This window comes from Glycine max, chromosome 2 (assembly GCF_000004515.6).
Source record: "Glycine max cultivar Williams 82 chromosome 2, Glycine_max_v4.0, whole genome shotgun sequence".
Lineage (NCBI taxonomy): Eukaryota > Viridiplantae > Streptophyta > Magnoliopsida > Fabales > Fabaceae > Glycine > Glycine max.
Window position 1 is genome coordinate 1,917,572 of NC_016089.4, and position 13,965 is coordinate 1,931,536.

General features: G+C 33.1%; 1 protein-coding gene across 2 annotated transcripts; it reads right to left on the minus strand.

The window, feature by feature from the left end:
* Positions 1-1,834: 1,834 nt before the first annotated feature.
* Positions 1,835-12,317, minus strand: LOC100812482 (uncharacterized). 2 transcript variants are annotated; one of them, XM_014764369.3, is made up of 11 exons: positions 12,151-12,317; positions 11,709-11,972; positions 10,276-10,353; positions 9,649-10,119; positions 6,169-6,792; positions 5,574-5,728; positions 4,249-4,448; positions 4,016-4,149; positions 3,522-3,856; positions 3,326-3,429; positions 1,835-2,245 (listed from the first exon to the last, which is right to left on the minus strand). In XM_014764369.3, the coding sequence occupies exons 2-11, from the start codon at positions 11,805-11,807 to the stop codon at positions 2,178-2,180; spliced, it is 2,268 nt and encodes a 755-aa protein (XP_014619855.3). In that variant the 5' UTR covers positions 11,808-11,972; positions 12,151-12,317; the 3' UTR covers positions 1,835-2,177. The 2 variants fall into 2 exon arrangements, with proteins under 2 accessions (XP_014619855.3, XP_003519773.1); XM_003519725.4 differs by having other exon boundaries at positions 9,649-10,163; positions 12,151-12,316.
* Positions 12,318-13,965: the final 1,648 nt, after the last annotated feature.

The window sequence follows — 13,965 nt, forward strand, 5'->3', positions numbered from 1 at the left end:
GGCCTTTGCACAATCTATATATATATTAGAAACACATATAAAACATGTGAGTTCTATTTTATATTTGGTGTTTTTTAATAATAAAATAGAACAAGATTTAAGATTAAACGAAATCAGAATCAAAGAGAATAGAACACAACATAATGTTCTATTTTAATTTGATATGTTCACGTGCCAAAGTACCATTTGGTGGACAAATAACATATGGGTTCTTATGTTTTTTTGTTATGCTTGGAGCATTGTGAAAATAAAATGAAACAAGAAATTAAAAAGAAAAAAACAGCACTTTAATGGAACCAAAGAGAACAAAGTAGACTTTTTAATTTTTATCTGTTCTAAGCATATGTCAAAGTAGCATTTGACAAAACTTAAATACCGTATTTTAGGTACTATTTGTAATATTCTCAAATTAGAATTATAGTTTATCTTGATAATTTTTATAATAAAATCTGCATTATTTTTTTTTTGCGGATTACCAAGATAAAACCTCAATTTTTATGGGAAAACAAAAAAACAGCTAAAGTACTGTATATGAGTTTTTTCCATAATTAAATCAACAATTTGGTCTATAATATGCAATAAAAAATTTACTTAAAATATTATTCATCGATATGAGATTTCAATGGTACCTCAATTATCAGGTTTCGCCCGAATTTTATATAGTATCTTTGAAAGTCTGATATGGGAAGATCCGGGGAAGGATCAGAACTCTATTAAAGGGACTGGAACTTTTTTCTTTTATAATTATTTTAATTTAAATATATGATTTTTAATAAACAATAAATTAATACATAAATAATAAGTTTGCAAAAATATTTATACCAAATCAGTTTAATTGATAAGAATTGCCTATAAAGCAATCTTATATAATTACACTATTATATTCGAATTTTCTAGAATTAAACAATCATATAAATACGAAGCACATAATATACATAAAGATACCGAATGAGGGGGGCCTGCCCCCCTTCAATCCGTCCATGGGAATATCATCATGTAGATCAAAATTGTAATATTAGGCTGTTTGCATATAAGGCTAGAAGTGCTTTTGGACGTTTCTCTATTAAAAGAAATTTTATATTTTCAATAGGAAAGCTCTGGAAAATACTTCTGGCTTATATAGCAGTTAAAACTTAAAACAAGGATAGTTGGCCTGAAATAATGAACGGTATAATCACCTACCTGCACAAGCAGCGCACTCTGGTAACTACATTAAACTCAAGCACACAAGACATGAATGTTTTTCGCATTTCTGCTCGTAACAACTCCCAACAGTAGAAACTAGAAAGTAACCATCATATGATCGAAACCATTCTAATGGGAAATAGTTTTTTAATTTGGTTAAGTCTTAGGATTTCAAAATAATTTCAATGCGAGGCTGACTTGTAGGGTTGTCCTGCAGCTCGAGTTTCTTTTCGCTTGAAAAAAAAAAAAAAAACGAATTTTTCGAACCCCAGGAGGCCTCATTCATAAATTACAGACTCATCATCATCATTGCTCGAGCCTACTTCAGCTCCATATAGTATTAACATGAGTAGAAATCACAGTACGGAAAAATGCAGCAGAATAGAGAGTATGTTCAGAACGAGAGCTACAAAGGAAAAGGGAATGGATCATAATGAACATTATAAAATGTTTATAATAATTAATAAGCATTAAATGATTGTAAGTTTACATGATAAATTTCAATATAAAAAAATTATCAAATAAGGAGAATTTTTACTCGAAATGAAATTTTAAAGTAACAAACTCTATTCCTCTATCTCTTTCCCTCCATCCAATCTTAAAAGTGTAAAAATCTGAAAACTAGATGATCAGTGGAAAATGCACTCAGTTGCAGCTCAATAGTATTATATATAATGATTACATTCTTCCCCTTAAAGAGGTACGTAACAAGCTTCTATTTAAGCTCGTGGTTTACAAAGCAAAAGTGAAACTACTAACACAATTTGACATGCCAACTCCGACACAATTCTCAACTGACTAACAGAAGATAACTACTGTTGAGCTATTGACAGTAAGTCACGAGATCAATTTGAAGTCCAAGCAAAATACCCATTTTGTGCAATTAAGAGTAAGTTGCAAGAGAAATTCTAAAATTTAAGTATGCACATCATCCATTTTTTGTTTCTACTGTACCCAAGAAAAATGAAACCAGCTATACGTCCAATTCCAATCTATATCCCCTTGGAGATACTGGAAGTTGCATGTATCTTTAATGAGCACTCAGGGATATAGGTAACACCTGTTACACCCGAATGTAAATCAGTGAGAACTTGAGCTGTATCGTTTTGGCATTTTGCATTGTGATTGGCAGTTGACTATTTGCAAAGAAGAAAAATCTTTCCAATGACAAATAAAACAGAATGTACAAAATAATAAACCAAAGTTCTTTGTATACATACTTCTCACTTTTGCGTTGTACATTCGTAAAAGCATATGTTCTTCACATGTAAACACCAAAAGGGATGATGGTGGAAACTGCTGTAAATTTGCACTAATTTACAATAGAATCTCCCTGTATATATTAAGAATATATTTGTAATTTTTAGGATAGTTTTGTTTTCCTATTTTCCCTCTTTCTCATAATATGTCTAGCCTATAAATAGACATTAGTGCTTGTATTGCAAAACACACTCGATAATATTCAGTTTTTTCTCTTTTCAAATTTCAAGTAGGTATCAGAACTCTCAATTTCAAGGGCTCCGCTCTTGCTGCCGTCCACCACTGCCTGTCACCACTCAGCTGCCAATTTGACCAGTGTGACCATACCGGATGGGGTGTCATCTCCAGATTGGCTTGTCCCCAAATTCACGTTGCCTTCCACCACCACCACTACACATGCTTCTTCCCAACACGTGAAAGCCACATACCATTCCTGTGCCAACCACTCGCCAGCACATAGCAAGTAGCCGCTGACTCTTCTTTCAGGCCTAATGGTTAGTCTTTCCTTATCTCATCCCGTTTAGCTTATAAATAGGGATTAGTGCTTGTATTGCAAAACACTCAATAATATTCACTTCTCTTCTCAAGTGAAACAAATGACTAGATCTAGGCAGCAAAACTATTAATATGAAATGGATCAAGACAAAAATGGGCACTTGTTACAGAATGTCACACTCACAGCTAAGGGAAGCCAACAGAAGACCTTATTGTTATGTGAATGGGCGATACTTCAAAATAACAATGACAATCATACAAGTAACAGATCTTAAACCAGCAGTTCATCTTCTCATTAATTTGTATTGACCAAATATTCTCTATATAGATGCTTAAACATGGAATTAAGAGGAAAAAAATGGTCCAAAAGTACAGCAATCTATACCTTTTTCCTTGACATCAATTTGCAAAGTGTCCAGAACAATTATGCCATCAGTCAATGGAAGTAGCTCAAGCTTTATAGTGGCAATGGATTGAGATGGAATACATCTGATGTGGCCCAAACATGTCTTCAAATCAATCAGTACCAGTCTAAACACAATTTACAGGAAAAAGAGACACAGAGAGATTTGATACATTACCCAAGTGGAATTCTACTCTGCAGCCATAGATGTGTACAACTAAGATCAGAACCAGGAATGACATCATCACTCGTAGAAACAGCCTGGGCTTTGCCATCATAACTTTGTTTCTCATTATCTTTTACACCAAGAGTGAAACTTTGTCGCTGGGTGGCACCAATTCCTCTTTCACCATTTACTCTTACTAATAACTCTGAGAAACCTAAAAAAGGACTCATTGGAGTCGTTGGTGAATTCAAGGAGACTACTGAAAGGGGTGAAGTAAATGAGGCTGGAGCAAGCACAGTCAAAGTTAGATCCTCAGAGGTCAAATTTGAAGCTTGAAGAGTTAATATCTGATAAAAATTAAATCAAATAATAAATTAATTGTGATTGAGGATGATGACAGTATAAAAGTACTGATAGTTTCTGAAGGAAAATAATCAAACAAAAGTAAATGAGCTTACATGAAAACAATCAAGTTGAGATAGACAATAGCTAAACAATATATTAACCTGTATGGGAAGTTGGCAAGTTTTTCCATAAGCAGCAAGAGACTGTCCTGACATCTCTGACACAACCGAGATCATAATATCCCTTGAGCTACGTGGTCGCCAACTGGTTGGTTGCTTAAAGAACAACCTTGATGCTAGATTAAACAAAAAAAAAATGGGAAAAAAAACTAATTATCACCTTACATGCGATACTAGATGGCACAACAGTAAACCGAGTAGGGCAAAAAGCCTACCAGTATAATTGCATCGACATGAAACCAAAATTGAATACTGGTCATTAATTAAAGCAGTCTTCCGTCTGTTGAGTCTTAGTTTTGATGTTTTATTTCTATGTTTCATCCTTGACCATTGAGAACTTCTATCATCCTGAATCTTGTGACCCTTCCATATAGAAGTTGCTGGTTTAAGAATAAAAGAATGCTCTTCACCTCTCCTGTAATTAGAAACTTTTAGTAAGATGAAGATTATTATAGCTAATCACAAAAACCAAATTCTGAATTTCACAAACAGCTAATCAGATTGATCTCAAAAATAAAATAAAAAATAAAAAAATCAGGTGTTCAATAAACACACATCACCTTCACTATCTACATGCAGATAATATTTTTGTAAAAAACATGATAAAAATATTATTCTCCAAGGTAATTTTTGGATTATTTATGCACTATTGAACACTCCTGGACTATCAAGAGGTCCAAGTCTCTCTCAATTCCTTTACAAATTATTCCCACACGATGAATGAGTCTCCTCTCAACCCCTCTTCTTATTTACTTACATCATCAAGCCTCTTGACTCACTAAGTAACCCAATAATTAACTAGCTAACCAGGACCAATCAGAATGCTATTCAATAGAGCCAGCCACCACACCATGAAGGATTCACGAGAAAGCCCAAAGTAGTGTATATAAGTGGGGGGCAACTTTCATCTTACAAGTCGGTTTTTTAGGATCAAACCCACATTCTGAGAAACCATAATGCCTTTTTTTCTTCAATCTCCAATGTCATAAGCCTTGTGACATAACTAACTAGTAGTTGTTGAAGTTTACATTGTTGCCTTTTTCCTCGTTACCCACACTCCTTGTACAAATGCCTCTTGGATTCCTTGCATACACTCTCAAACTTGTAGGTTCTTTGTCCTTAGAAAAGTTGCCTTGCTCCTCCACATAGGCCATAGGCTCTAGGCCTCACACTTGTTTATCCACTTGTTCATTTTGTGCTTATATGGTACAGTAGCTAGGATACCAAGTAAAGCAATCTGAACAATTACAACTATTATAATATAGAGTAGCATTAGAATCATTAGACAGATGAGATATCCATTCTAACAAAATGCATGCCTTATTAGGATCTCTAGTTAGTAATTTCTCAAGTGCATATTGACTATTGAACACCCCCCCCCCCCCTTTCCCCATTTTACAAGGTTTGTTTAAGGTATTGGGGAGAGTTGTCCATCTACACAAGTATATTTGATAGCCATGTATTAAGGTCAGTCAATGCATAAGATAAGTAATGATAGAAAGTTATAAACAATATTAACATATTTATTCAGGAAAATAACCTGAGAGCTAGATTTGGTAAAGAATGATCATTTCCAGCTTCAATACATGAAATCGGCAATGACGACAGTGATCCATTTTTTGTAAACTCCTCAAGAACAATAGTTATGGTATCTATAAATATCACAATGTCTGGAGCATGTATAGGAGCAACATTCTGGAGAACAACTTAAGAACTATTAATAAAAGCAGAACCGAAAAAATAAGTAACAGTAGAAATGCCCAAAAGAGAGGCATGAAAACATAATATACAATATATTAGAAATATAATATAAATTCATTCATGTTTTCATCTAACAGCTTAAGCTTTTAGGGCAGTTGATTCATTACATGGTATCAAAATCTCTATGATCAAGTAGTCTATAGTACAATCCTTGTTACCCCCATTCTTTTAATAAAAAATATCATCACAAGGTAGGTGGCTTGTGTATTTTCCATGCTTCAAGCTCAAAGGGCTTTTGCGTGAGAGTGTGCTAGAAATATAATATAAAACAATTCGTGTATGTTCACTTAACATATTAAGAAATTAGGATTGCTTGTTTACAACACAATAGACATTGAAAAAAAATGTCAATTTGATGGATGAGTAGTTCAAACCTTTATCTGAACACACAGAAGATCATCTGAATTGACGTCAGCAGCAAAAGAATGAATGTCTAATGGCTGTATTATTTTAAGTTTCCTTCTCCACCTTCTTCCTGGTGTATATAGGCCTTCTAATCCACAACAAACATGAAATCTCTCTTGTTCCAGTGAAACACCTCGGAAAGATAGAAGTCCTTCAAACCCCATCTTTTTCCAAAAATATTTCTGAGATGAGATTTGATCCCAATCCTTAAGGTCAAAATTTGGCTTAGAACTAACTGCTTTGACAGGAGCAGATGGAGTGCTCATGGTTTGCGGTAATGATGACATGGAGTAACTTCTAAAATTGCCAAAGGAGAATAACTGAGAGCTAGATGATCCAGAAAAATTGGATCCCTGAGAGGAGCTACCAATTCCTGAAGTTGAAGTTAAATGAGGAGGAAATGGCGGGTAAGTAGAAGGCCTCCCATTATCCAACGGAAGCATCCAATTTAACAGCTCTGCACATGAATCCTGATTTGCTGCATCCACCTTGCTGTCAGGAGATGACATTCTCTCCTGACGCTTTTCAAATTGAAGAATTTCTATACAAGGATCTCTAAGAAAATTAACACCAACATTCACCTGTAAAACAACCTGCATCCTTCCACACAGGAAAGCAGAGTTAGATCAATAATCTGAGTAATTGAGATAATTAGATTTCCCAATCATAAAAAAGCCCAGAAGTCAAGAAGTTATATAGAAAGCATTTCTTGATCAACTAGGACTTTGCTAGCAAAAATTCACAAATGCCTTCAAAGGCATTAAAGAGGCAAGGCAAACACCACTAAGAGATATTTAATAAAAGGAAATGTTCAATGAAAAGAAGAGACTAAGGTGAAAGCATCCAGAAGACAGTTTGAAGCAACAAATCCCCAGTTTTAAAGGATATGTACTAGATAGGCCAATGATGATGTAATTACATAATAAATATACTCCACAATAGCAGGTCCAAGCATCATATACGTATAAAATTTTTATGATCCATATAATCCAGAGAAAATATAAAGATTCAGATGTCTATACTGTTAAACACTGAATCAAAGCAGAACATACAATAAACCCATTCCATAACCTCATCCAAATGCACTAACAAGTTACATTCTAACTAAAAGATTCTCCATGTTTCACTAGCCATAACAAGAACAGCAAGTGAATTGAACTGCATTCTTGCATGCCTTGGTTCACTAAAATTTATTTCTAGTCTTAATAAAGTAAGAACAAACTATGTATTTGTATGGATTATTTTATGGAAGAAAGAAATTTTCATTACAGAGAAGAGGGAAATACAACTAGAGTGAGGACAAGATATCATCCAAGAAAAAACCTAGATACAAGAAAAAGGTGTAAAAACACAACTATGGGCTGAACACCAAAGAGGCCATAAACATAATTATGTCTCCAAGTTTAGTGGCAACAGACAATCTTAATAAAGTAAGCATGCCAACCCAAACTACAGATTTTATTCTCTAATCTGCACATTATTCATTACAAATAATTGATTACAAAACCGTATCTTAATTATTTCCATAGTATGGATGAAAACAACATTGTAAAGAAATTATACAGTATGCAGAATAGTAATTTATCCAACAAAAAACAAACTAATAGATGCAGAATAGTGACCAAAAAAGAAACAGGGTACACAACAAAAAACAACGATGAAATGTTTTAAGTAGGGTTGGCAACATGAATCAAACAGCACCATAGTTTGTTATCAGAAATCATGTCTATAGACAAACTATTAACCTCTAAATCCTTCAAAATGGTTTCACCTACAACTTTTCTCAGTCTTCCTCTAGCTATAGTGCCAGGGTTACCTTTATCTGATTTACTCTCCTTACTAGGGATTCTTCTATAGGTCTTCTCCACATGTGCCCAAACTACCTAAAGCAAGTTTCTATCACCTTTTCTATCATAGGTGGTACTGGTACCCCACTTTTCTCTAATGCATTCATTCCTAATCCTATTTTTCTCTGGTTTATCCACTCATCTAATGCAACATTCTCATTTGTACTGGATTGAGTTTCTTCACTTGTAATCTTGTTGGCTTTTTACTGCCCAACATTCAATTCTATACAACTTCCCAGGTCTTATAGTTGTGTACACAATTTTTTGTTTAAGCTGAAGAAGTATCTTTTTGTTGTAGATAGCACGCAAGGCATTGCTTGAATGCTATGATTTACATCCCTACTTCTCCACCATTCTGTATAATGGAGTGATGGGCCCTAGATACTAAAATTCTGTGACTAGTGGTAAGATATTTTCTCCAACTTTCACCTCAAAGCTATGGTTGTAGCACCTCTTGCTAAATTTGCATTTCATATACTTTATCATACTTCTAATTAACAAAAAGTCATGAGCTTCCAAAGTTTGTCTCCACATCTCTAATTTCCGATTTATTTCCTCTCTAAACTTTCTAACTAGAACTATATCATCCCTAACTTTCACCATAACAAAAACTTTAAAAAAAAAAAAAAAAGAAAGAAAGAAAGAAAAAGATCCAACTTTCAAAATGCTTCAATTTAAGTTCCTAGTTTCAAGACAGAAAAGTGGACCATTTATATGAATTTTACCTTCTAAATTAAGAAACGAGAACAATGTACAAAAATAGGTGGTGCTTGACTCTAACACCTGGACTGACTCTTTCATAATATAAATTTGGTTCCCAACACACAATTGAAGTAGGCCAAATGAATGTGGTCCTTAAATACAGAAAATTAAAATGGAACTTAGCCTTTCTGTTTTTTTGTTAAAAATGGGTTTTGAAGGAGAGCAGGTGGCCACATTCCAAGATCAAGACCAGACACAAACCTTGATCAGGGCATACAGAGTAAATATGGCCTACAAATAAAGGATCACCAGCAGTAATTGACTTTGCCATGATTTTTTAGTTATGAACAAAATAGCTTGAATTACAACCATAGGTGATTTCTTCACTGAATGTGAACTAACTGACTCAGCCAAAATAGATAGAAAAACATGGATAATGGTTGAAATTATATCTGATGAAATACTGCTTTCACAGTTATTATTTATGCCATTCTCAATAATACCAATAACATAAGATTCAGTAACATAGCACCCTACCCACCACAGGGGAAAATCCCAGCTACCATTAATACAATTTATCTTTTATTTTCCTTATTGTGTATCACAATTTCCATAGATTTTCTGAGTTAAAAATACCTATAATTGTATATTATAAATAAAAGAACATAGCAAGCTGCTTGCATGCATTTGTGGAAATAATGGAGAAATCTAGGCAATCAAAAGGGAAGAAGCAGAGAACTATATTGCTTGGTCCCAAATTTAATGAATAAAGAATACTTCGTCTGACAGTGGAACTTTAAAATCCAAACCCTTAACAAACAAAAAAAATCCTTGTCTCTCCTAACCAAATTTAGATCAATTAAATGCACAATCATAGTTTTCAACTTTTATGGCACATACCACTAAGTCTCCATTAGGTAAAGCACAACACTTCACAGAATTTCTTGCCACTCCACCAGAAACATTTGAATCAAAATTCCCTCTATCAATAATAGTACTAATAGGAGAAAATGTGTCCCCTTTAGATTTGATTGTTGAGGCCTTTTCAGTATTTGCATCAGAAGAGTTGGAAAAAATTTCTGAAGAGCTTCTTTTGGACCAAAGGGGATCATCAGACTCAGAAATCCTCACAAAGAAGTGAGAATTTTCAAACTTTTGCAACAATAATGCGGTTTGTTTTTTGAGAACCTCTTTTTGAAGAAGGGATTCATCATCAGAAACATCTTCCATCTGCTCTTCATCACTGGTACCAGGTTCCCCTTCTCCAGACACTGAATTGTTTCTGTTTTCAATGTTTCCATTTTCTTTCTTGGGGCTGTGACCTATGCCATTGTCACTTGTCACTGCATCAACTTTGAATGAAGATGTATCCTGCTTACATGCAGAAAAGCATGCCAAGATATGAACTCGTTCACCTGAATTACAGGTATAAATTAGGTCTGCTCAACTTTTTGTGAAAGCCAGCTGACCAAATTACATATGCCAAAACTGAGATTAACATAATTAAAGAATGAACAATCTATTTACCAGGGAAAAGAAAGGAGCGATCAAGAGAGCACAGAGACTGTATATCTGGTGCACAAGTCCAGTTTTCAGGAAGTTCCTCTACAAAAAGAAATTGAGAATTGGATGTATCGCATAATACATGCAGAGAAATCAGGTCCATAACATCACATACAAGAGGAAGGACTTAAAAGAAATTGTTTTTTTCTACCATTGAACTGAATGCTAACAAAAACCGTGATATGATTATAATTTTAGTCATGTGCAAAGCATATAAGAAACAAAATTAACAAATTGCTGGTAGACCTTGAAGAGAAGAGACAATTGATGTAATACTACTTTCCCTAATGGTTTAGCACACAACAGCTGCTCCTGTACCCCATGTAGATATCAATTCAATACTCCATTAATCAAGTACTTGCACTTGCACCACGAAGACTTATATCCAAAAAGGGTGGAGACCTATTACAGCGTTTCTTTATGCTTAACATTAGGAAAAATATTTCATATCTTATACTGGTATAAAAAAAAAGTGTAAATATACTCCATTGGGGGCAAGCTAATTAATCTTACATTAATCTATCATTTAATTTTTTATTTTAAAAAATTAACAAATTAGAGAATATTCATCAGAAATAAAAAATTAAAAAAATTGTTCTCCCTTTCCCTTCTCCTCCAAAACCCAACTCCCAACTCCCGACTCCCAACATACCCTAAAATTGTAAACTAAAGCTGGTATCATGTTTATAGCACTTGTAATCCTTTGCAATCACTAAACAGCAATTTAAAATCCTTATATCAATAACAAGCTCACATCTAACATGCAAGGGAACAACCCGTTCCTCCCATTTTTTCACCAACAATCATGACGAGAGTGTCTTTCTCCCTACTCAATACAGCCAAACAAAAAATGACGGAATGAAAAGAACTAATAACATATTCTCTAACACACCCTATGCTATATTACTATTAGTTAAAATATACTAGAAACTATAAAATCATGACTGAGACTCAATAGACAAGAAGTGAGACCCACAAAATTCCGTGATTTTCCAATAAATTTCAGCAAATAATAAAGAGTGTTTTAGGAAATGTGTTACTAGCATTACTCTAGTGGTCATATAAGCACTGAGCAGACATCAATATGTAAGTGAGGAGGGTTAGCAATACACTTATTAGTTAAAACTTATTGAAAATAAAAAAAAAACATGAGAAAGAATCATTATATGTGATGTGGGACCCACAAAAATATGTCATTTCCAATAAATTTCAATCGATCAAATAGAGTGTGGGCAAAAAGAGTGTGAGAGAAAGTGTCTTCTTAGCATTTCTCATCTGTAAGTAATTGACATAGCAATAAATTGAACCACGCCGCAATCAAATTCCGTTGCAACGCGGAAGAATCAACAAAAACAGAAACAAGCAGGAAAATGATGATAGGTGAAGCAAAGACATACTGCATGGAATGGTAACCCATCCTTCATCCTCAGCAACATCCACGTGCTTAAGGAACACGCCACTAACAACCCTTGCATCATACCACGCATACGGATCATCAGACACACGATTCTCCAAAGAAGATCCAGCAGATGCAGACCTATGATGCGTATCAACACGCGGCTCCGGAACCGGAATCGACGGAGAAGGCTCTCTGTACACGCCCGTCGTGGACCGCAGCAAAAAATTCATTGCACCACCGAAAAGTTAATTACGATATTGTCCTGCGAATTCAAACGGTTCAATTTCAGCGAAGAACGAGGAAATATGCTATAACATTGCCGGATTGTAAAGCGCGAAACGGAATTTGGTGGAACTGAGCGAAACGAGAACGAGAAAGCGCTAATGGAATCGGAACAAACGGAAAGTGAATATCGAATAGAGAATTGCTTTGAATGTTACCTAGGGAAATGGTGGAGATCGAAAGCTGCGATCGTGATCAGTGAGAATGCTGTCTTGATTTCATTTTCAAGATTATTCACTGCAAAGTTTTGGCAAATTATTCTCTTCTTGAAAGTTTGAACCTTTTGTTTTTCGGGTGGCATCTATTTTATTATTGAGGGGGCATCAAATAGAATTCGCTGTTTGTGATTTTTTTTTAAAAAAACAATAATCATTTTTACTCGTGAATGTATATGGAAATAATAAATTCGTCCGGAAAAATTAAATTCCGAAAGTAAAAAAGGTTGATAAATCTATCATTTTGTCAACAATGAAAAAGTCTATGGATAGTCTTAATAAATCAACTTGTTACGCACGAGATAAAAATAATTATTTATTTAACATATAATTTAATTTTTTTTCTTCTCTTATTTTAATTTATAACATTACAATAAATACTCAAATTACAATAAATACTCAAGAGAATAAGAAAACAAACATAAATTATAATAAATATAATAATAAGCATAATATATCTATTGTTCCAAAATTTTCTAATGTGATAGTATCTTATCTAAAATATAACACTCAAATAAAAATGCATGACCATGAAGTTAATCCTTACAAAAAATGAGATTTAACTTGATTTTATCACTACTTAATGTTGTCATAATAGAAATGTCAAAGCAACAGACAAATCATGTTTATTGATCAATATTAAGTTGTTCTAACTTATATTTATTTTTCTATTTTTTAAGTGATTATTGTAATGTTATTTTTACTATGACTAGAAAGACAAATATATGAAGATTAAATTATATTTTGGGTAAATAATCATTTTTGTCCCTAAATGTGTAGAGGATTTGGATGTGTCACATAGTCTCTTTAATCAAGAGTAACAAATGAAAGATAAGGAATGAATGAATTTAATGTACTTTTTTCACTTTTGAATATTAAAATTTGAATTTTTATTTTTCGGAAATGAATTTGTCAATGTAGTACATATTGATGAACGAAAATGACTATTTATTCTTTTTTTTTCCTTTCTTTTTTAAGGAATATTGTTGTTGTCTTTTAATTTTGAAAATATACTTGGACGTGTGGAATGGTAGGATAGGCCTGTAATCTTTATATTTAGTTCGTTTGAGATTTTAAATATTATAAATAAAAAAGAGATGAAAGTATTTTAAACACTTTGAAAGAAATAATAATAGTTTTTTATTTAAAATATATTTGATGAATACTCATTATGATATAAGATACTTAGAAAAAGAAAAAAAAAAGAAAAAAAAATTGATTTATAAAAATTGAACCAATATTAATGATTGATTTATAACACTCACATGCATATTTAGTCAATTTAACTAATTTTTTTAATAAGAAAAAATTACATAAATAAATGGAATAATCCTAAAAACTAAAAAAAAATGTTAATTTTAAATTTAAAACAACATGATTACTTAACATAGAACTGAAGTACTACAACATTTGAAAAATGCACATCATAATATTGGGTGTTACAAAGTACATAATCCAAGATATCATACCAAGAAAAAATGAAGGGAAAACTACATACCACTCACGGAGAATCTTTATCGAGTGTATTCCTAAACTACAAAATACAGGTAAGATTAATCAAATAATAAAAGTACTACATCAACACCTTAAAATTACAAATAAAGTCCCTAAAAACCTAAACCTACAACTTAACATGTGAGATTTTATTTAGTTAAACTCCATCAACACCTTAAAATTATAAGGCACTACATTTCCATGATAAGCAAGTTAGAAATTGAGATTTTCATTTGTCCCATAGTTTGTTCTATCGCTAAACAC

What these genes read in the sequence shown, in the direction of transcription:
- LOC100812482 (XM_003519725.4), bottom strand. Translation starts at nt 11,940, where the DNA reads ATGAATTTTTTGCTGCGGTCCACGACGGGCGTGTACAGAGAGCCTTCT. An exon ending in ATGGGTTACCATTCCATGCA is followed by an intron (nt 10,354 to 11,708) that starts GTATGTCTTTGC and finishes TTCTTTTTGTAG; the next exon opens with AGGAACTTCCTGAAAACTGG. An exon ending in TTACCAAATCTAGCTCTCAG is followed by an intron (nt 4,449 to 5,573) that starts GTTATTTTCCTG and finishes TTCTAATTACAG; the next exon opens with GAGAGGTGAAGAGCATTCTT.